Genomic DNA, 23,689 nt, shown 5'->3' with positions numbered 1-23,689 from the left:
AAGACCAGGTACAGGCTGACAACCCCCACGGCGGGGGGTGGGAGTGGGGAGTTACTGAGCTTGTGGTTGGGGTCCGGTAGCCCTGGGAGGAGGTTGGCACCCACCTACAGCTGGTCCACTTAAGGGGCAAGGCCAGGACCGAGGGGAGCCAGGCTAGCCCAGCCCTACCGGCTGTGGCTCTCAAGCCTTTGAAGAGCCATCGTTTCCCATCTTATAGGATGGAGGCGATAACATGTGTGGGTGGGCCAGTTGTGACAAGGGTGGCCAGGGGGCACTGGACCTACTCGGTCATGGCCTTCAGGAGAGGCCAGGAGGGCTGTGGGTGACCAGCTAGCAGTGTGGAGCCAAAGGCTCATCCCCATAATCTGACCAGGGCCTCACGAGACCAACTGAGACCACACTTGTGTAAAAAGGTTTTTATTTTAAGTAAAAATGGCTAAGCTTCCAAAAGTTCTTAAATAGGATTTCAAAGGGGGGAAGATGTCAAGAGGCCAGTGAGCAAGGAGAGAGCCTGGTACCAGGCAGATGAGGGGAGCAGCAGAATCCCCGCCCACTGGCCTCCTGCCAGCCATAAATACAGGCCAGCCCTCGGCGGGGAGGGCCGTGCCCTTATGTACACCTAGAACACTATGTACATGTCCAGCACAGGGCCCGCGTGTGGCCAGGGCTGCCCCAGGATGCCCACCAAGCTGCCCGGGTGTCATGGTTCCTGTGTCCCCCGGGGGCTCCTCAGCGCACCCACTAGAGACGGGGCCCGGCAGGCAGGGGAGAGTCAGACCAGGCTGGGCGAGAGGACCACCTTCCCGCATACTCCTGCCCTCCCCGTGAGGGCCCCCTGATGGCCCGGGCCTGCCAGGCAGAGTGGGCCATCCCTACCCTTCCGGCCCGTGCCACTTGAACCCACAGCCACGGACGAGAGACACCATTTCCTTCTGAGCATGTTTCTCATCTCTGAGTGGAGACGGGATGGAAGAGGTGCCTCCACCCTGACCTTTGCCTCCTAGGCTCCCAGTGCTACAGCAGGAGCGGGCCAGCAAGGCCTCACGACCCAGTCCCCGGTCCGGTAGGGTGGACACGTCCATCACACAGGCACCGGCCTTGACTTCCCTGCAGGAGGGGGAGGAGGGGTTCGTCAGCCTCTGTGCATAAGGGCAGGAGGGAGCCAGGCAGAAGCGCACAAACAGCAGGCAGCAGGATGGACCCAGCCCTGAGCAGCCATCTCCCCGGCACAGCCCTGCAACCCAAGATGGCCAGGCAGGTGGGCAGGTAGGCCCGGGCCACTGGCCCCACACTCACCTGGAGACTCTGCAGCCCCAGCCGTCAGGCTGAAATCAAAGCAACAGGCGTCTCACTGGTGGGCTTGCCTTGGGCCAGGACTCCCCAGGATCCTGCTGCCCCTACCTCTTTGCACTCTAGCACCTGCCAGGCCCTTCTGTGAGTGGGGCCAGGCAGGGGGCTGGAGCTCTGCATTCCAGTCCTACGGCCGGGCTCACTCCTCACCCGGGACACGGGCTGGGCCCTGCCCCCCACCCTCCCTAGGAGCCAAGGCCCAGAACAGGGGGTTCCTGGCCTGCTTTGGAAGGTGTGTATTGCTGGAGCCCTGCCTGGGAGAACTGGGTCCTGGGCCTCAAGTCAGTAGCCCCGCTAGGAGCCCGAAGGGCTGTTTCCTCCTTACACTATTCCCTCTCCAGGGAGCCTGTGATTTCTCATCTGTGAAATGGATCTAGCACAGTCTGCCCTGACTACTTCCCAGGGCTAGAAAAGGTGGTAAAACAGGTTCTGGATGGGTTTTATAAACTTAACCGAAAAGGAAAACAAAAAGTCCGTTCAGGCAAGGGCAATCCCGTGGCTATCTGCCCGTAGGGGAGGCTCACCCACCCACCCTGGCCCACTCCCTAAAGGCTCACCCAAGGGCTGCAGCTTCCTCCGGATGGAGCCTGGGCGGCTGGTGGTCCCAGAGCTGGGGGCTGAGTGTGCTCGTGCCGAGGGCTGTGGGGTCTGGCAAGCCGGCTCCCACTGTGGGCAGGGGTGAGCAGGTGGGCGGGGGCTGTGGTCCTGGCTCCCCGCCTCCACCGTGCTCAGTTAGTGCAAGAATTACATGAGATAATACATGTAAAGAAGAAAATGAGTTATAACTGAGCACCTGTCTGCCAACCTGCAACCCGCCCCTCCCCCCCCCACCGCCGGCAACCAGCTGGGGACCTCCCCAGGTTATCTCTGAGGTCAAGGCGAAATATTCAGACCAAGGCTCCCAGGTTCAAGTTCTAGGTCCACCCCCTTCTGGCATCTTCCCCTCTCCTGCCGCTCTAGGCCGTCTCCCATCCCAGATCCTCCTTCCTGCCCAAGATGGGCCCGTGGCAGTCACCATACCTCCAAGTGCTCCTGGCTGGACCAGGACCCGAGCTCTGCCCTGCGGGACCCAGGGCCCAGCTCCACAGAGCGCACCCTCTCTGCAAACTTCAGGGAATACAGCGTCTCGCTGGTGTTCTTCTCCACGGGGGACACCTAGGGGACACGAGAGCTCACTCTCCACCCAGGCCAACAGGCCTCCCTGACAGAACTGGAGGGGGCAGCATGCTCACTGACTGAAGCTGCAGAGGACGAGGGTGTCCCTTCCCTGCACAGCCTGATGTATGGGGGCCACAGGGGGAGGGGGTCCCTGGTCACGGTCCTGGCCAAGCCCGACACACGAAGGGCCACCCTGCCTGGCCAGCCGAGGCCCTCACCTGCACCACCATGAGGGTCTTGCTGTCTCCACTGAGCGAGTCCTGCAGCAGGTAGGTGAGTTTGGAGTTGCGGAAGGGCACGTGGCCCTGGCGGGAGCGCAGGGCGGCAATGACGTCCCCCAGGGCTGACAGCGACTTGTTGATGTGCTGCGCCTCCCGCAGGCGGCTGCCCTCAGCCCCTGACTTGCCCACACGCTCCGAGCCGGCCAGGTCCACCAGGTTCAGCTTCCCTGTGGGGAGGGTGCCGGGCAGGTCGAGGCCGCCCCAGTGGGGGCAGGTGCCAGGGGTCTTCGGCCAGGCCGCCCGGCGCCCTCACTCACCCGTGGTGCGGAGGCCCGTGCTGCAGTCCACCCCGCGCACCGTCACGATGAGCAGGGCGTGTGAGCGGGAGCTGTGCTCGTTCAGGTTGGTGAACTCGGTCGTGCGGTTGGTGTGGCCAAACTCAAACACCTGGCAGGGAGCAGGGAGGGCGGAGGCCCAGGGTTTGGAGTGAGGTCTTCACAATCACCCTGTCCCCGAGGAGGCTCACCCTACGCACTTTACAGAGGAGGAAACCTGCGGACAGGCTGCCTATGTCCTGCTCCCGCCCGGCCCCACTTGCACGTGGGGGCCTCCCGGCACTTCCCTGCCTCCAGGTGCCCCGGCCTTGCACCTTGTTGATGTCCTCCACACTCTGCACCCGGAACTCTGTCAGCCCCGGCACGTACAGCTGCCCGCTGCCATCTGGGCACAGCCGGATCTCCAGCTTCTCCTGGGGCTCCTGCCCCAGCAAGTCCCTGTGGGGACAGACGACACGGTCACTCACTTCTGTCTCTGCTTGCACTGTACCCCGCTCCCCCATCACACCCGGAGGAAGCCTTCCTTAACCATAGGGCTAAGCCCCTCTCTCCTCCAGCTCCTCCCCTGCACTCAGTCGGCTGAGGGGCAGAGGCCAAATGTTCCCCCCAGTCTTGTAGTAGCACTACTCCTGCCCCCACGATGCACGGAGCTCTTGTGGGCAGGGACCCCCAAGTCCCTCACTCTCACTTATCACCACCTGGTGCAGCCTGCAGGGAGACTGGGTAGACTCGGCAGGAAAAGCAGCACCTGGGTCTGGTCTAGGGGTCCTGGGGGGACTGAGAGCAAGGCCTTCTCCCTGCCGCCTCCGGTGTGGGGCAGGGGCCGGGGACCACCCGATCCCTGGGCTGATCCGGACATGTAGCCCCGACTCCGACATTCGTCACACACAGCTCTGCATGGCCCCGTGGACCACAAAGCCACCGGGCGGGCCGTGCCCCGCGCCAGAACCGCCCACCTGAGGACCTCGTTGTAGATCTCGGCAGCGCTGACGGTGATGGTGTAGTCCCAGTCGGACGCCTTCTCCTGCACCTCGGAGAAGAGCAGCTGCAGGGCCCGCTGGTTGATGCCTGGGTTCTCGGGGGTCCCCTGGGGGCAGAAGCAGGGCCCCAGTGAGCCAGGCCTCTCCCCACCACAAGGGGGGGGCCGTGTAGATGCCCATGTGGTGTCTATGGCGACCCCTCACGGGCCAGCCTCCCTGTCCGTGCCTAGTGGTCCGCCCCAAAACGCCCTCCACTAGCTGCAAGCAACTTCATCGCCTTGGGCCTCAGTTTCCCCACCTTTCCACGGCACTGCCCTGTTAGGACCAGCCTGAGACAAAGCAGAGGACTGGGTGAAGCACCCGACGCGGCCCTGCACAAGGGGCCACTGAGCACCAGGTGCACACCTGGTCCTGGGGGGCCACCTGGGAGGGAGCACTGGGAACCTATGATCTCCGTGCCACCGCCTAGAGGGTGGCTCACATCAGGGAAGCCACGAGCGGGTCTCTGTGGGTGGCAGAAGGGGGGCACAAGCAGAGACACATGTGCCCTGAGGCCAGATGGGCTGGCCGGCCCTTCTAGAAAGAAATCTGCAGTCTTCACCTGAGCGGTCACCTCCCCTTAAGTAGCCCACCCACGCCCCTTCCCGTCTGTTGCTCAGGCCTCCTTGCCAGGCCTCAGTACCCCTAGCATGTTCCAGCCTCGTGGCCTCGGCCCTGCTGTTCCTGGTCCCTGAATGCTCTTCCCCACACACCCCCATGGCTGGCTCCAATGCCGCCTCCTGGGGAGATGGCTTTATCTTCCCCACCAACACCTGATCTGATCCGTCCCTCACTGCTGATTCCTCATAGTCAGCTTTTTCTCCCTGGCACCTGCCAGGACACACAGCTCAATGTGCTGTGAGCACTGAAGCCTCCCCACCGGTGAGCTGGCTCCTGGGAGCAGACATTCTGTGGCCAAACTGTGCCCAGTGCCCAGAACGGCACCTGATATACATGGGCCTTGGCAGGCACTGCTGGAGGAGAGATGTTCCTGGGGGTCACCCCAACTCTGAGCACCCAAGATAGGGTTAGGAGCCCCCCCAACCCCCTCGCTCCCCCACCTTGCTTGGCCTGGCTCCCCACTAACCAGTCTTCACGAATCCCAGAACGAGGGCAACAGTGGGGCCCAGACTGGAAGGAAAGAGCCATGATGACAGCCTGTCACCTAAAGGTGCCTGTCTAGCCTTCTCACCCCTCTCCTCGGACACTGGGACGCCTGTCCTCACCCCTTCCCAGAGAACCACACAGCACCCTCTCAAGAGCCAGGCACATGCTAACAAACCAAAGAAACCCCCAAGGGCGGCCTTCCATTTTTACCTCTGGTTGAGATTCTTCCTCCCCTCAAAGCTCCCATCTCCCGCTGCCCTTCCCAGAGGGGGCCTGGCCCCAGCAGCAGAGACTGCCCTCCTCCATCCCCATACCCCAGGGCCCAGCATAGGGCAGCCATATGGCAGGATCCCAATAAATGCACATGGGTGAAACAAAGGTCCATCCAGGGAGATGCAGAAGCAGTCTGCCCTGGGCTCTAACCTCAGGCAGAGACCCCTCTGGTGCCAGAGCTTGTGGGCATTACACCTGCCCCTCCAGAACCACAGGGGTCCATCCCAAGTCCACCTGAGCAAGGTGCCCTCTCTTCAGGCCTGGTGCCCCAAGCTAACACAGATAACCACCAGCTCTGCTCCTGTACCAAACAAAACCCACAGACACAAGGACAGCGACAGGGTAGGGTCCTCACCGAGCCCCTGCCCCGTGCAGCAGGTACCCACCTCCATCGTGTAGGTCTTGCCAGCACCCGTCTGGCCATAGGCAAAGATGCAGACATTGAAGCCGTCAATACAGGAGGTGATCAGGGCTTGTACCTCCTGGAACACCTGGGGAGGTGACATGGGATGGAGATTGCAAGCCCCCCCGGGTCACCCACCATTTCCAAGTCCAGCCACCTCCCCTGACCACTCTCTCCTTCAGTAACAGTACAACGCATATTGTTACTGGCGAGTGGCTCACTGTGGAAGAATTTCTGACTAATAAGTCACTTACAATAGGCATCAGTCGAGCTGCCAAGACTGAAGGGAAGACAGGGCAGTGCCTGCTGCCCAGCCCTGGAGCTCAGGGGCCCCCACCTCTACTTCTCCGGCACCAAAGGAGTGCTCAGTGAGTTGAAGGCAGAGGCCAACGTGTGCCTGGCACCCAGAGCCTGCCTGTACACCAGCAGACAGGGTGGGGCAAAGGTAAAGCTCAGCACAGGGACAGAAGGGCACAGGCAAGACAGTCCTGGCCGGTCAGCCAGAAAAGAAGGATGCTGAGACCACATGGCTCTCACAGGCCAAGGGTTCCATAGTGGGGCCAAGGAGCAGCGGGGGAGTCCCTAGGCAGACCTACATAAGTGCTCCCGGCTGGAGAAGCAACGCCCGCCAGGGTCCTGTGGTTGGGCGGGGCCACATAGGTGCCACAGGCTGTGCATGAATCTCCCTCCCTGCAGAGGCTTCAATCTTAGCTTCCCACCCTCTTCTCTCCTCCAGTGGAGGGAGCAAGGCATCCCAGTGCCCCACGCCTCCCCATCGTGTCTTCCCCACTCTTATACTTCTTTCGGTCCATGCTCCCATCATCTCTCCCTGTGTGTCCCCCCACCCTCCACTGCTCTGTCCCTTTCCCCACAGGGCCACACTCACGTCCTGCTGTGAGGCCCGCGGGGAGAAGACCTTGTCCAGCTCAAAGGACACAGGCTTTCCTTTGTGTAGTAGGTGGATAATGGAGTCATCGTCAGCATCGAAGGTCACAGCATTGGTCGCTTCGGGTCCTTCTCCGTCCTCTTTGGTGACTGGCCTGACACGAGCAATCACCCGGATATTCCCTGGATTGTGTGGGGGAGGAGAGAAGGGTACAGGCTGGGTCAAGATCAGACTGCCTCTACACTGGCATCCTCTGGTGTCCTGAGCAACCCAGCGGCTCAGGAACCTGCTGCCTTCTAAGCAAGGCCCCCCAAGGAAAGGTAGCCCACAAAGCTGTGATCAGTCACTCACACTATCATGAATTCAAGTATCAGTACCCTTTCTTCCTGGGCAAGCCAGCTGAGAGTGGGAGCTTCACACTGGGGACAGGGAGGAAAGGTCAGTTGTGGGGCTCAGGCCCTGTGCCCAATCTGGGTGGGATACCAAATGGACACTCTCTCTATGTGTCTGGACTTCAGTTTTCTCTATACGATAGGGCTTGGGTCCCAGTAAGCCAAGAGACTTATTCTGTCATTCTAAAAGGACACCATGGATGCCAGGACAGGGCTTGGGAATCAGGCAGATAGAACCAGGCAACGAGGCAGCCCTGGGGTGTGTGGGCACATAGATCTGATCGCTTCAAGCCCTTCAGTGGGATCTTAGTGGAATGAAGAACAAACTCCCCACTACAGCCAGAATCTTCACCTTCACCTTCACCTGTACACTCCACCTCACCATCCAGGTCCAAGGTCTGGCTGCACCTCCTCCGGGAAGCCCCCTGACACGCTTGACTGTCAGACACTAAGGGGCTCTGAGAGCCCCTCCCTAGCCCCGGTAACAGGGGCAGTGTTGAGGTTCTCTGGGTGATTAATGATCACTGCTGCCCCAGCTGAAGCGAGCACCGTGAGGCCAGCGACAGCATCTATGTGGGCTCACGGCCATGTCTCAGTATCTGGAACAGCACCTGGCACACAGCAAGCACTCCCTAGACCTTTGTGTAGCAAACAGGTACCCTCAAGCTTGGCCAGGCCGTTGGTCAGAACAAGCAGCATACCAGCCACCCCACCCAGTGCCTCAATAGCCCACCCGGCCCCCTCGGGGCCCAGGGGTCACCTGCCATGGGCACTGGGGTGAGGGCTTCAGAGTTGGACAGATCCAAGTCCAGATCCAGGGCAGACTGTTTACTAGCCATGCGGGTTTGAGCAAGCTCCCCGACTTCTCTGGGTTTCCGGATCTACAAAGACGGAGCTACAGCAGCCCCTCGGTGGCAGGGCACAGCTCCAAGGAGTGGTGCTGGGCTGGGGGGAAGGGCTGCATCACCTCCGAGCCAGCTTGGGACCCCTGTGCCAGGGCCCCCCAGCACCCCCGGCGGTCACCTTTCAGCCGCACGAGCTCATTGTGGCACTTCTTGCGCAGCTGCAGCTCCCGGCGGTACTTGCGCAGGAGCTCCTGGTTGTTGCTGTTGACCTCCTCGATGGCTTGGCCGATCTGGTGGGGGGTGCGCAGCGCTGTCACAGGCTGGCTCCACCGACCTGGCTTACCACGCTGCCTGCCACCTCCCACCCCCACCCCAGCAGCTGCTCACTGCCTCCCGCCCTGGGCTGAGTACTTGAGGTCCGGTGTCACAGGCCAACTCTATCCAATAGCCCCTGTGGGCATGTACTGCTGCCAGGCCCATTTTACGGAGGAATAAACTGAGTCTCAACGAGGCTTATTGCTCTGCTGATGAGCAAACAGCAGGACTCAGCCCTCACTTCACAGCACTAGCACTTGACTACAACAAGATTCAGCTGGACCCATACTCCAGCTCTACCCTCATCTCAAGTAGCTGGGGGGACCTAAGGCAACCATCTCAGTCGTCGAGCCTCTTTTTTCTCCTCTGTAAACTGGGGAGAACACCATCTAATTCGCGGATCTGTAGGACTTGGTAGGTACGGACCTCCATGTTACACTTCATGAGGGAAAGGACCAAAATGCAGACCGCGCATGCATATGTTGCCCTTCGTTGGGTAAAAAGGGAAGTGTGCACGTGCACGCAAATACATCAACAGGCTTCATCATGCTCAGAACGCTCGGGGGGTAAATTCTGACAGACATCCGCCTCTGGGGAGCAGGCCAGGGTGGCAGAGAGAGGCCCTTCCTTTTCTTCTGATGCTCTTCTGCATAGTTTGAACTTTCTACCACGTCCATGTATTACTGACATAATTTTTTTCACAGAAAGAACTATTTTCTATTCCCAAAATATATCAGTCTCTCTACCCTGCAGGACTGTTGTACAGATTCAAGGAGCTGACAGCTATAAAAGGCTTAGCACGTAGGAGGCACTTAAGAGACGCTGGCTATTCTCATACTGTACAAGTATAGCTTAAAAAAATCAAAACTAACAGATGTAAGAATATGTGCAGCATGTTTGAGATATAAGAATACATGTAATATGTTTGGTTTAAAGCATCACAATAAGTCAAATACCCAAATACCTGCCCCTGACCAGTGTATTTTTCAAACAGGGTCTGGGGGTGGCAGTGTGTGGGTGAGGCAGGGGGGCTACTGTCTGGGAGGCTTCACTGCATTTTGGAATGGAGCCCTGGGCTCCAGGGCCTCTCCCAGCCTCCCCCGTCCCCTCAGCCATGAGCTGCACTCACCTCGGCCTTGACGCTCTTGAGAGCCTCCTGCAGGAGCAGGGGGAAGCCACGCACCTGCCGCTTGAGCCCATTGTAGTCGTTGGTGAGGGTCCGCAGTGCTGGCTGCAGCGTCAGCAGGTTGGTCCGGACACCTATGGGGACACAGAGGTATAAAGTGGACAGGGGGAGGGGCTACGGCACGGGGCAGGCCAGGGCCCGGCCAGCCGGCTCACCTGCCAGGTTCTCATGCACAGCCTTCATCTCCACCTGGGCTCTGGCAAAGGCCTCCTCGATGGCCCGGTTCTTGTCCTCCTCCAGGGACTGCATCTCCTCCAGCATCTGCCCGTGTGCCCGCTCCAGCTCTGACTCGTACATGGCGATCTGATGGCCAAGACCAGAAGCTCAATGTGTGTGGGGGGGGAGAGAAGCTCAGAAGGGGGGGGGGGAGAGCCAGAAAGAAGCCCCTCACCTACCCCACAGCCCACGTGAGCAAACACTGACCCCTACATGTACACATAGACACACACACACACACACGAGAAGGGTAGATGGCCATCTCGCTCCTCGAGAGGTCTGGGAGCTCCGTGAAGCTACTTCCTTGCATTACCCCCGGCACCAGCCTGGGTCCTGGCACGTAACAGGTGCACAAGCTACAGGCCCCAGGAGGGCAGGGGAGAGCACTTGTTATACAGTAGTGACCAGGGTTCCTTTCTAAGAACGTGTGCGCTAGACCCTGTGTGAGGAACCTTTAAAGATTATGGCCCTGAGCCCCACTGGGAGGGGAGTTCTGCGATCACATCATTTTACAGATGAGGAAACAGACACTAACAAAACTTGGCCTTGGTCATGCAGCCAGCAGGGAGAGAAGGGACCGGAACCCAGGCGCATCGGACCCCGGAGCGCTGACCCGCCATAGTGTTGAAGGCCCGCCTCCGGCTTTCCAGCCGGGCGTGCGCATGCTCTCTCCAGCCGGGCGTGCGCATGCTCTCCCACAGCTACGCGCGCCCCCGCAGCCCACGCACCTGTGCCCGGAGCTGCGCGGTCAGCTGGTGCGAGCTCTGTAGCTGCTGCTCCATCTCCTTCAGCACCTGCCTCTGCATGGCCACCTGCTCCTGCAGGTGCTGGTTCCGGGCCTGGGACTCGCTGAGGGCCTGCTTGGTCTTGGACGACTCCACTTCCACGGTCTTGATGACATACTGTGAGGGGAAGGAGGGACGGGCGTGTGGCGGCGCGTTGGTGCCTCGACCTCACCCGGGGGTCCTGAGACGCGACTGGCCTTGGGAAGGGACGTTCAGGGACATCCTGCCAAGAGCCCCCAGAAAAAACTAGAGAGGCCTCGAGGTACTGGCTTTCCAGGATGCTGCAAGGGCCTCCTGGAATGCTCTCATCTAATTAGCCCACCAAGAGCCTGGCTGTGGCCCCAGCCTGGGCACAGGACAGACAAGAAGGGCAAAGATGAAGGTAGAACCTCGCGGTGCGTCACATCCATGCCTGGCACGCCCGGGCACCTCAAGCCTCAGTTGCCAGATGCCCGCTACGCGCCTGGCCCTGGACGGCAAGGAGAGGAAGGGGCAAGACTAAGGGCAGACCTGCAATGATTCCTTCAACCACCTGCCCCTCCTCATTCACCAAGACGCTTAAGCCCCTCCTCCGGGAGGCCCCGCCCTGGGCGCGGGATGGAGAGGGCGCTCCCAAGGCCCTGCACGTGGCCACGGCTCACCTTGATTGGCGGCGACTGGGCCCGCAGGCTGGCGATGGTCTCGTGGCTGTCCCGGAGGCGCCGGCTCAGCCTCTCCTCCTCCTGCGCCTTCTCGGCCAGGCAGTCCTTGAGCCGCAGCTCGACCTCCGCCAGCCGGTCGGTCTTCTGCTGCACCTCCAGGTTCAGCTCCGACAGCATGCCCTTGTTCTCCACCACCTCCAGCTGCAGCTGTGACAGCTTGTCCCGGAGCTGGGCGCTCTCCTGCAGGCAGGCGGTGGCGAGCGACGCCGGGACCCAGGGAAGGACAGACAAGCGGGCAGGGGTCACTGTGAGGAACTGGGTCACCGTTGGGGACTGAGCCTTCTGGGACCGGGTGGGGCCGGGGCCAGCCCGCTCACCTGGCTGTGCTCGCAGCCCGTGCAGGGGGCCACCGGCTTGGCCCGCAGCTCCTGCAGCTCTGCCTCGAAGCGCCGCATCTCCTGCCTCAGCCGTTCATTCTCCACCATCAGCAGGTCCCGGTGCTTCTCCAAGTCCGTGCCTCCCTGCAGACGGCCAGAGCACAGGGGACGCATGTGAGGTGGAGAGGGTTACCAGGGCAGGGGAGAGAGGAGACAGGTGGGGAGAAGGAGAGGGAAAGAGAAAGGCGGAGAGGGAGGGAAGAGAGCAGGAGCTCCAGAGGGAAATGAGAAGACAGGAGGAAAGGGGAGCTGGAGGGACGGACTTCACCCCGCCCCGTTCATTCTATTTTCCTGAGTGTGAAAGTAACAAGAAAGTCGTATTTATACACAGAGATCACACTCCTATTTTACATCAGCAAACGAGAATTAACCTCCCTCCCTTTGGGGGTCACATGACCTCTGAGGACCTAGTGAGTGGAGACAAATATTCAGGGACCGTCTCCCAGGCAGGATGGCAGTCTGATGGGCACACGGGCAGCCCCGGCTTGGGCTGGAAGTGAGGGCCCTGGAGAGATGGGGTCGCACATCCCATCTGGAAGGGTCAGTCTGCATGAGACCCGGCCAACGCCCGCCTCCCCCGCCCACCTTAGGATGGCAGTGTTGAGCCTCACCAGCTCTGATCGAAGGCGGCTCACTTCCTGGGCTTGGCTAATGAGCTTCTCCTTCAGGTTTTCCACCTGCCAGCACAAAGCCACAGTCACGGTCACGGTGAGCCTCTTGTTCCTCACCTCCAGCCCACACCCAGGCCTGATCTCTCAGCCCCAGCCCTCCCTGTGTTCAAGCATCAGGCCACACCTGGGACTCCAGGTGACACACACCTGCCCCATCCCAATAGCCTTCAGCACCCTCTCCCACTTCAAGACCCAGGTAGCCTGGGCTCTCAGGAAAGTCTGGGGAGCAAGCAAAGCAGAGGTGACCCGTGTACCACCAAGCCCACACCAGAGGCAGCTCCCTGGGAGACTCAGAAGGCAGACCTCAGGACGCCTGCCTTGCATCGGCCCCTGCGTCTACTTAGGTATTTGTAATTATATATATATATATATATATATATATATATATATATATTTTTCTTTTTTCCTTAAAAAGGCTTCCAAATTGTATTAACTCTAGGCACTACAAAACCTGGATCAGTCCTTGCCCAAGTCCTAAATTTTTCCACTTCAAGTGGTTCCTGGTGAATCTGCCTGTGGAGACAGGTCTGTCAGTGACCAGGGCACATCTCAGACCTGTGTCCACCCCAGCTCCCAGACTGTCTTGCTGGAGAGCCATGGCCAGCAGAGGCTATTAGAAAGAGGAGGGGTGCACGGTCTGTGAGGAGGCAAGGGTGGCCTGGCTCAGCCAGAGCCCAGGGCGGGGGCAAGCAAGATGCCAGTTCCGAGAGTACACATCCCAGGATGGCGACCCTCCCCTAGAGCTGTCCCCCCGCTGGCCATCCTCCTCGCAGGACCCAAACCCTGGTTCTCTATCAGCCCACCTGCAGGAACCTCTCGGGAGATAACTGCAAATGCAGCCAATGACTTTGGCACCAGCATTCATTAGAGCATGTTTGGCGGTTTTCTTGCAGAACATTCTATGAGGACCATACCCTACCATACCTCACCTTGAGAAGGCACAGTGAGAGTCAGACTCACTCGGCGGGGGCTTAGGAGAGGTGGGTTTTACACAAGCGGACCACGAAGCGCTAGGTTCTTATTACTAAGCGACAGGTGACAAAGTCCCCTGCCTGCAGGGGCCAGCCAGGGCCAGGTAAGGCAGGTGAGGGGCAGTGCAGGATTGGACACCTGCTATCCACCCCTAGGAGGCAGCCACAATGCACTCCCTGCAGGCCGCGGCCAGAGACATGCAGGCCCACGTCTCCAAACGTCTGACCTTTCAAGACAGGCCAGATGTTGGGATTTGGGGATATGTCAAATCTCCCCACTTTACATGGCTGAGATGTCATCAACAGTGTGTGAGTAGCATGGGCAGCATGCAGACCAGGCCTGTGCCACCTCCGATGCCCCCTTTTGCTGAGACCCTGGTGGGAGGAGCACTCAGATCCCCCGGCCTTAGAGGGGAGTGAGGGACACCTCACAGAATGCAGCCTTTCATTCCTTGGTGGTGAAATCAGGACTAGCGTGAATCCCCAGCATTAAGAGAATGGTTACGCAAGTTATGGCATAGGTACACGCAGACTAGTGCGTAGTCGTCACGGTTAGGGTTAGCAGAAGTTTTAAGTGACTTGGAGAAAGGCTCCCGAACATAGTTAAGTCAAAAGTCTGAAAACAAAATTGCGAATATAACACCAAGAGGCAGAAGTCTCTGGACTGTAGAATTCTGCCAAATTCTTTATGCTTTTCAGTAACTTGTAAGCCTCAAAGAATACGTACTCCTCTCATACACACTCCCCCCATCCTGATATAGGTGGGTCTACCTACTTTTGAAAGGTTGAGTCCCCCCACCCCCCTTCCTTCCCTCAGAAAGCACCCCAGGAAGATCCACTTGCACTGAACAGGTGCCTCAGACAGGCTGTTTCCTCAGCACCGGGCTGGGTGTGCTGGGACCTTGCCACCAGCACTCAGCCCCAGATGCAGCGAGAATGGGGTTTTCCAAGTGCTTACTTGCGGGGTCAGGACGCCTGCCTGCCACCTGCCTGTAGCCCAGGCTCCTGCTCCTTTCTTGCATCACAATTAGAACTCTGGGCACTCCTAGGCTCTACCTGGAATTTCTGAGGGGTGCCCCAAAAGGAGGTGGCTACAAAATGGGGCAGGCTAGGGGTGAGGGTGAGGGGTTGAGGAAGAGGCTATAAAAGACTCCCTTTGTCAGAGACGTCAGACAGTCATCTCCTGGCTTGTCTCGGACAGCGGGGGACATGACCCACCAACACAGCAGTGTGGCCTGTCAGGCACCAGTCACCGCTGTGGTGCATGGTGACCGTGCCCCGGCAGGCCAGCTGCATTTGGGGCTGAGAAGTCAGGATGTATGCTGCTCAGGAGTGGGGCCATTGCCCTCTACCCAGAGGGGTCTATTTCAGGAGCGGTGAGAGCAGAGAGCGGGGTGCTGAGGGTGAACCAGAGTGGCGAGGAAGGCCTTCCACAGGAGAGAGCCCCCAGAGGCATCCTGTCCACACCCGCCCGGGCTCTGAGTCAGCAATCATGCTGGCATCTATCCGCAAAGAGGGGAGGGACCTTCTCTATTACTCATCATAAGCCCCAACCCCGGCAGGTGACCAGCACGCAGTAGACACCCAATGAACACTAGAAGTGACAGCAGACAAGCGGCATGCACACTCCTGAGGGCAAAGAGCCAGGCCGAAGGGGAAGCAGGTCCCCGGCAGGCTGCTGTGATGGTGCCCAGGAGGGTATGATGTCAACCCCAGGGCTGACCAAGGGACCAGGCTAAATTTGTGCAACGTCCCTTCCCAGGCCCAGGCTCCTTGTCAGCTGGAGAAACTGGGTCATGGGCCTGGTGCACAGGGCCTCAGTGGGAGTGGGGAGCCGGGGCCCATCTGACACAAACCCACATTTCCATCTCTCAGCAGAAGTGGGTTCAGTAGAGGGTGGGGCTGCCCTGCACAGGTCTGTGTTCTCAGCTGTCTGCTCCCATCAGTGGAGACAACCTGCTGATTACCTCCCCATCTCCCACCAAGCCTGGCTCTTGATCACCAGCTGTCTGTCCTCTGAGGAAAAGAGGGCTCTCCCAGTGGCGAGACCAAGGCGTTGCTGAGCTGAAAAGGCAAGAGGTCCCGGGACCCAGAACACCCTGAGGAAACAGAGGCCAGAGGGGCGGCCCCCGGAAGCACCCCATCCCGTCACCAACACACTCCCCCTCTCAGGACATATGGCTACATGACTGACTGTGCCCATCTGGCCCCATCCACCCTGCCCTGCCCACTGCCAAGTTTTCACATTCAGGTCCTTCTGCCACTGAGGGGCAGTCGGGCACAGGGGTTCTCAGGCCTGACTGCCCAGCTTTCTAATATAGACATCACCCTACTCGCTGGATAACCTTGGAAAAGTCTCAACTTCACCATGCCTCTTGCTTTCCTCATCAGGACAGTGAGGCTACCCCTACAAGGGCATTAAGTGAGATTAAATGAGATAACGTAAATAAAGCGCTTAGGACAGACCCCAGCATACAGCGAGTTCTATTGTTAGAATAAAGGCCCGTGAGAGCAGAGATATCTGTCTGTAGTGTGGGTGACGAATTCCCAGTGCCTAGGACAGTGCCTCACACACAGCAGGTGCTCTGTAAACACATGTAGGAAGAATGAGTGCACAAGAGGCTGGGTAGAGCAGGGTCTGTGAGTGAGGCTGTCAGGCAGGGTGGGGCCAGGAGGGGTGCTAGAGGCTGGGGCACCACTGGGCACCAGCAGGAGGACACTCACTTCTGCCAAAGGAAGGAGCTGCTACAAGGCTCCAGGCATGTGGGTGCCACGTGGGACTGTCGGGCCAGAGGTGCCACGTCTTCCAATATATTCTGACAAAATAGGAATTCCAGATCTTTATGTGAACTTAACTAAGGTTTAAAAATAGGCAACTGGCTCTGGAAAACAGTGTGGAGGTTCCTCAAAAAATTAAAACTAGAATTACCCTACGACCCAGCAATAGCACTACTAGGAATTTATCCAAAGGATACAGGAGTGCTGATTCCTAGGGGCACATGTACTCCAATGTTTACAGCAGCACCATCAACAATAGCCAAAGTATGGGAAGAGCCCAAATGTCCATCAACCAATAAATGGATAAAAAAAGATGTGGTGTGTGTGTGTGTGTGTGTGTGTGTGTGTGTGTGTATACACACAATGGAATACTACTTGGCAATAAGAAAGAATGAAATCCTGCCATTTGCAACAATGTGGATGGAACTAGAGGTTACTATGCTGAGTGAAATAAGTCAGTCAGAGAAAGATATATGTTTTCACTCATATGTGTAATTTGAGAAACTTAACAGAAGACCATGGGGGAAGGGAAGGGGAAAAAATAGTTTCAAACAGAGAGGTAGGCAACATAAGAGACTCTTAAATACAGAGAACAAACTGAGGGTTGATAGAGGGGTTGGGGGGGGGGGTAATGGGTGATGGGCATTGAGGAGGACACTTGTTGAGATGAGCAATGAGTGTTGTATGTAAGCGATGAATCATGGGAATCTACTCCCAAAGCCAAGGGCATACTGTATACACTGCACATTAGCTAACTTGACAATAAATTATATTTTAAAAAATTAAATAAATAAAATAAAAATAAAAATTGGCAACGAATCTGATCAATAAAAAAGGAGGCCAATTAGAACTAATAAACTCAGCAAAGTCACAGGATACAAAATCATTACGTAAAAATCTGTTGTGCTTCTACACAATATCAATGGACAATCCAAAAAGAAATTTAGAAAACAATTCCATTTACAATTGCATCAGAAAGAATAAAATACTTAGGAATAAACTTAAGAAGGCAAAAGATCTATACACTGAAAACTATAAAATATTGCTCAATAAATTAAAGAAGGCACTGATAAATGAAAAGACATCCCAGTTTATGGATTGACATATTGCTAAGATATCAATACTACCCAAAGCGTTCTTCAGATTTAATGCAATCCACATCAAAATTCCAATGGCATTTTTTGCAGAAATAGAAAAATCCATCCTAAAATTCATATGAAATCTCAAAGAACCCCAAATAGCCAAAACATACTTGCAAAAGAAGAGAAAGTGGGAGGTCGCACACTTCCTGATTTCAAAAGTTACTACAAAGCTACAGCAATGAAAACAATAAAGTACTGGCATAAAGACCGACATACAGATCAACGGACTAGAATAGAGAACCCAGAAACAAACCCTCACATGTGTGGTCAATTGATTTTTGACATGGGTGCCAAGACTATTCAAGGGGGAAAGGACAGTCTTTTCAACAAATAGTGCCAGGAAAACTGGACGTCCACATGCAAAAGAATGAAATTGGACCCTTGCCTTACACCACAGACAAAATTAACTCAGAATAGATCAAAGACCTAAACGTGAAAACCAAAACTATAAACATAGGGGAAAACCTTCATGGCACTGGATTTGGCAGTGCTTTCTTAGATTGGACACCAACAGCACAGGCAACAAAAGACAAGATAGATAAATTGAGCTTCATCAAAATAAATAAAACCTTTTGTGTATCAAAAGATACCATCCACAGAGTAGAAAGGTGCTCTGTGGAATGGAAAAAACTATCTGTGAATCATATACTGATAAGGGGTTAATATTCAGAATATAGAGAGAACCCCTACCACTCCACCCCAAAAACCCCAATTCAAGACAGGCAAAGGACTTGAATGGACATTTCTCCAAGGAAGATACACACATGGCCAATAAGCACATGAAAAGATGCTCAATATCACTAATCATTAGGGAAATGCAAATCAAAGCCACAATAAGATACCACTTCAACCCATTATGATGGCTATTAGTTAAAAAAAATAACCCTCAGAAAATAACAAATACTGATGAGAATCTGGAGAAATTAGAACCTTTGTCCCACTGCTGGTGGGAATGTCAAACAGTGTACCTGCTGTGGAAAACAGTATGGTGGATTCCTCAAAAAATTTTAACTGGAACTACCATATGATCTAGCCATTCCACTTACGGGTATTTGCCCAAAAGGAATTCAAAGCAGGGTCTCAAAGAGATATTTGCACACCCATATTCATAGCAGCATTATTCACAATAGGTACAATGTGGTAGCAGACCAAGTGTCCACTGATGAATGAAAGGATAAGCAAAGTGTGGTATATCCATACGATGGAATATTATTCTGCCTTAAAAACAGGAAATTCTGCCATTTGCAATAACATGGATGAACCTGGAAAGCATTATGCTAAGGGAAATGAGCCAGTCACCAAAAGACAAATACTGTGATCCCGCTTATATTAAGTACCAGGAAGAGCTACATTCATAGAGACAGGAAGTAGAATGGTGGGTGCCAGGAGGAGGGAGGAGGGGGAAGTTAGTATTTAATGGGAACAGTTTCAGGTTTGCAACATGAATAAAAATGTGAATATACTTAATACCAGTGAACTATACACTTAAAAATGGTTAAGATGGGAGGCGGAGCCAAGATGGCGGAACAGCATGGAAGTTTTTTGTGTCTTGCATCCATGAAATACAGCCAGACCAACACTACACCATCCTGCACACCTAGAAAAATGATCTGAGGATTAACACAACAATCTGCACAACCTAAACCACAAAATTCAGCAGGTACCTGGCACAGAGAGGTGAACTTGGGGAGAGAGAAGCCGTGGAGGGCAGGGAGCCGCTTTTGCACACAGAGAGAGGATGGAGGCGGGGGAGGAGAATATGGGAAAAGCACCCTCCAAAAGCAGCTAAAGAGAAAGTAGAAAAGTGTAAACAGCCACAGGGACTGAACTAAGAGAGAAAAGAGAAAGAAGAGGGTTTAAATTCCATTAAGACTATAACGGGGGAGCGCAGAGTCTGAAACGCTGCAGCTCGATACCTGGCGGTGCTCTGGTGGGAAGGGCAAGTCCCCAGGAGCAGAGTGGGGTCCGGGAGGTTCTTGGGCCACACAGAGAAAAGCGGTTCCACTGCTGGAAGGACATTTGGTAGAGACTGTGAGGCCCCCTGGTCCCAGCAGACCCCAGAGAACAACCACATCACTGGTGCTGGAACAAGGTCGTTATGGGTGAAGCCTGGTGCCAGATGTGTGTTGTGATTTTCCATAATCCCTGAAACACTGCTGCTACACTATCTCGCAAACTTTTTCTGGGGAGGGCTGGCACCTGGCCACACTGTCTGGGCACCAGCAGCAGGCACGGTCCCGCAAGCATTCCTGGGTGTGGCCGGCGCCTGGCCATTGCTCGGTGAGACCCTCTGCAGAGGGAAGAAGCAGGTCAAAGCCGCAGTCCCTCAGAAGAAAGAGGATGAGAAAAACAGCCACATCTGAGACAAAACTCAGGAGAGGGGTGCTGCCTGGGGCTTGGTCACAGACTGTGAAAAAGCGGGATGGGGGGCGTGGAGGGAAGCTGAAGACAAAGTACAGGTGCACGATTGCTGATCTGGGAGAACAGAGTTCCGATACTAGAGAATGGGTAGCTGGCTGACGCCATTTTCACCGCTCCCGCGCATGAGCATACGCACCTACAAGCGCCACCACAATCCACCCCAGTAAACTAAGCAGTGCCATCTAGTGAAGAACAGAGCCATTACACTAAGCCCCGCCCAACTGGGCCAACCTCACTCTTCAGGAACACAAGTCTCTCCACCTGCTTAGTTTACGAACTATAAAGTGCTTCATAGTTTGACTTCTAGATGAAAATGAAGTAATTGCAGTGGCATTTCAGTCTGTTACCGGTCCATCTATTCAATTTTCTTTCTTTTTCTTTTTTCTCTTTTTCCTTTCTTTTTCTTGAATACAGAAAGAGAAAAAAATCATTTTTATTTTCAATTTTTATTAAAAATATTTTTCTTTCATTTTTTTCTACTATATTTTTTACTTTTGTGTAAATTTTTTCAAATTCTATTTTACTTCCATCATTTCATTTTAGTCTACTTCAGTGTATTCATTTTTTCAAATTTTCAAACAATTTCCTTTTTCCCCCCTTTTTTCTCTAACCTATCAAGCCACTTTCAACACCCAGACCAAAACACACCTAGGAGCTATCATCATTTGTTTGATTTTGTGTGTGTGTGTTTAATTTTTTAATTTTAATATTTTTTTAATTTTAATTTTTTCTAACTCATTAATTCCTTTTCTCCCTTCAAAGTGACAAAATGAAGGAATTAACCCCAAAATAAAGAGCAGGAAGAAACCACAGCCAAGGACTTAACCAACACAGATACAAACAAGATGTCTGAACCAGAATTTAGAATCACGATAATAAGAATACTAGCTAGAGTCGAAAATAGATTAGAATCCCTTTCTGCGGAGAGAAAAGAAGTAAAAGCTAGTCAGGATGAAATAAAAAATGCTATAACTGAGCTGCAATCTTGAATGGAGGCCACTGAGGCAAGGATGGATGAGACAGAACAGAGAAGTAGCAATACAGAGGACAAAATTATAGAGAATAATGAAGCAGAAAAAAAGAGGGAGATTAAAGCACGATTTAAGAATTAGAGAAATCAGTGACTCATTAAAAAGGAACAACATCAGAATCATAGGGGTCCCAGAAGAGGGGGAGAGAGAAATAGGGGTTTAAGGGTTATGTGGATAAATCATAGCGGAAAGCTTTCCTAACCCGGGGAAAGACACAGTCATCAAAATCCAGGAAGCACAGAAGACTCCCATTAGATTCAGCAAAAGCCGACCATCAATCAACGAGGCATATCATAGTCAAATTCACAAAATACTCAAGCAAGGAAAGAATCATGAAAGCAGCAAGGGGAAAAAAGTCCTTAACCTACAACGGAAGACAGATCAGGTTTGCAGCAGACCTATCCACAGAAACTTGGCAGTCCAGAAAAGAGTGGCAGGATATATTCAATGTGCTGAATCAGAAAAATATGTAGCCAAGAATTATTTACCCAGCAAGGCTGTCATTCAAAATAGAGGAGAGTGAAAAAGTTTCCCAAACAAAAATTAAAGGATTTGTGACCACTAAACCAGCCATGCAGGAAATTTTAAGGGGGACTCTCTGAGGAGAGAAAAGATGAAAAAAAACAACAACAAATAATTAAAGACCAAAAGCAACAAAGACTAGAAAGGACCAGAGAACACCACCAGAAACTCCCAACTCTACAAGCAACATAATGACAATAAATTCATATCTTCCAGTACTCACTCTAAACATCAATGGACTAAATGCTCCAATCAAAAGACATAGGGTAACAGAATGGATAAGAAAACAAGATCCATCTATATGCTGTTTACAAGAGACCCACTTTAGACCTAAAGACACCTTCAGATTGAAAGTAAGGGGGTGGAGAACCATCTATCATGCTAATGGTCACCAAAAGAAAGCCAGAGTAGCCATACTTATATCAGGCAATCTAGACTTTAAAATAAAGACTGTACCAAGAGATGCATAAGGGCATTATATCATAAGCAAGGGGTCTATCCACCAAGACGACCTAACAATTGTAAACATTTATGTTCCAAATGTGGGATAGCCTAAATATATAAATCAATTAATCACAAACATAAAGAAACTCATTGATAGTAACACCATAATAGTAGGGGACTTCAACACCCCACTCACAGTAATGGACAGATCATCTAATCAAAAAATCAACAAGGAAACAATGGCTTTGAATGACACACTGGACCAGATGGACTTAACAGATATATTCAGACCATTTCACCCTAAAGCAGCAGAATATACATTCTTCTCCAGTGCCCATGGAACATTCTCCAGAATAGACCACATACTAGGAAACAAGACAGCCCTCAACAAGTACAAAAAGATCGAGATATTTTCAGACCACAGCGCTATGAAACTCGAAATCAACCACAAGAAAAAATTTGGAAAGGTAACAAATACTTGGGAGACTAAAGAACATCCTATTAAAGAATGAATGGGCTAACCAAGAAGTTAAAGAGGAAATTAACAAGTTCATGGAAGCCAATGAAAATGATTATACCACAACCCAAAACCTCTGGGACGCAGGAAAGGCAGTCATAAGAGGAAAGTATATAGCAATCCAGGCATTCCTAAAGAAGGAAGAAACATCTCAGGTACACAACCTAACCTTACGCCTTAAAGAAGTGGAAAAAGAACAGCAAATAAAACCCTAAACCAGCAGAAGACAGGAAATAATAAAGATTAGAGCAGAAATTAATACTATCAAAACCAAAAACCAAACAAATAGTAGAACAAATCAATGAAACCAGAAACTGGGTCTTTGAAAGAATTAACAAAATTGATAAACCACTAGCCAGTTTGATCAAAAAGAAAAAGGAAAGGACCCAAATAAATAAAATCAAGAATGAAAGAAGAGAGATCACAACCAACACAGCAGAAATAAAAACAATAATAAGAGAATATTATGAACAGTTATACGCCAATAAAATGGGCAGTCTGGAAGAAATGGACAAATTCCTAGAAACATATACACTACCAAAACTGAAACAGAAAGAAATAGAAAATTTGAACAGACCCATAACCAGTAAAGAAATCGAATAGTAATCAACAGTCTCCCAAAAAGCAAGAGTTCAGCGTCAGATGGCTTTCCAGAGGAATTCTACCATTTAAGGAAGAGTTAACACCTATTCTCTTGAAACTGTTCCAAAAAATAGAAATGGAAGGAAAACTTCCAAATCTTTCTATGAAGCCAGCATTACTTTGATTCTAAAACCAGACAGAGACCCCACTAAAAAGAAGAACTATAGACCAATTTCCCTGATGAACATGGATACAAAAATCCTCAAGAAGATGTTAACAAACCGGATCCAACAATACATTAAAAAAATTATTCACAATGACCGACCAAGTGGGATTTATACCTGGGATGCAGGGCTGGTTCACTATCTGCAAAACAATCAACATGATTTATCACATCAAAAAAAGAAAGGACAAGAACCACATGATCCTCTCAACTGATGCAGAGAAAGCATTTGACAAAATACAGCATCCTTTCTTGATATAAACCCTCAAGAAAGTAGGGAAAGAAGGATGATACTTCGAGATAGTAAAAGCCATATATGAAAAACCCAATGCTAATATCCTCCTCAATGGGGAAAAACTGAGAGCTTTCCCCCTAAGGTCAGGAAGAAGACAGGGATGTCCACTCTCGCCACTGTTATTCAACATAGTACTGGAAGTCTTAGCCTCTGCAATCAAACAACACAAAGACATAAAAGGCATCCAAATTGACCAGGAGGAAGTCAAACTTTCACTCTTCACAGATGACATGATACTCTTTGTGGAAAACCCAAAAGATTCCACCAAAAAACTTCTAGAATTGATTCATGAATTCAGCAAAGTTGCAGGATATAAAATCAATGCACAGAAATCGGTTGCATTCCTACACACCAATAATGAAGCAACAGAAAGAGTAATCAAGGAATCAATCCCATTTACAATTGAACCAAAACCCATAAAATACCTAGGAATAAATCTAACCAAAGAGGTGAAAAATCTACACACTGAAAACTATAGGGAGCTTATGAAAGAAACTGAAGAAGACACAAAAAAATGGAAAAA

General features: G+C 52.8%; 1 protein-coding gene across 5 annotated transcripts in view; it reads right to left on the bottom strand.

Moving 5' to 3' along the window:
- Positions 1–401: 401 nt before the first annotated feature.
- Positions 402–23,689, bottom strand: part of KIFC3 (kinesin family member C3) — a 43,059-nt gene continuing 19,771 nt past the window's right edge. For 4 of the 5 annotated variants that reach the window (XM_027075858.2, XM_027075862.2, XM_027075863.2 and 1 more), the window contains 16 exons: positions 12,181–12,246; positions 11,510–11,653; positions 11,133–11,372; positions 10,435–10,608; positions 9,646–9,793; positions 9,434–9,564; positions 8,168–8,279; positions 6,753–6,934; positions 5,850–5,954; positions 4,021–4,151; positions 3,379–3,502; positions 3,047–3,176; positions 2,727–2,956; positions 2,371–2,505; positions 1,908–2,016; positions 402–1,107 (listed from right to left, as the gene is read on the bottom strand). In XM_027075858.2, coding sequence (XP_026931659.1) covers positions 1,082–1,107; positions 1,908–2,016; positions 2,371–2,505; positions 2,727–2,956; positions 3,047–3,176; positions 3,379–3,502; positions 4,021–4,151; positions 5,850–5,954; positions 6,753–6,934; positions 8,168–8,279; positions 9,434–9,564; positions 9,646–9,793; positions 10,435–10,608; positions 11,133–11,372; positions 11,510–11,653; positions 12,181–12,246 — 2,187 coding nt within the window. In that variant the 3' untranslated portion in view covers positions 402–1,081. Of the gene's footprint in view, positions 1,108–1,296; positions 1,326–1,907; positions 2,017–2,370; positions 2,506–2,726; positions 2,957–3,046; positions 3,177–3,378; positions 3,503–4,020; positions 4,152–5,849; positions 5,955–6,752; positions 6,935–8,167; positions 8,280–9,433; positions 9,565–9,645; positions 9,794–10,434; positions 10,609–11,132; positions 11,373–11,509; positions 11,654–12,180; positions 12,247–23,689 lie in introns of all 5 variants that reach the window. The other variant, XM_053211348.1, reaches the window with a different exon arrangement.

The sequence above is a fragment of the Acinonyx jubatus genome, chromosome E2 (assembly GCF_027475565.1).
Source record: "Acinonyx jubatus isolate Ajub_Pintada_27869175 chromosome E2, VMU_Ajub_asm_v1.0, whole genome shotgun sequence".
Taxonomy (NCBI): domain Eukaryota; kingdom Metazoa; phylum Chordata; class Mammalia; order Carnivora; family Felidae; genus Acinonyx; species Acinonyx jubatus.
This window is presented reverse-complemented; position numbering and strand designations above follow the sequence as displayed.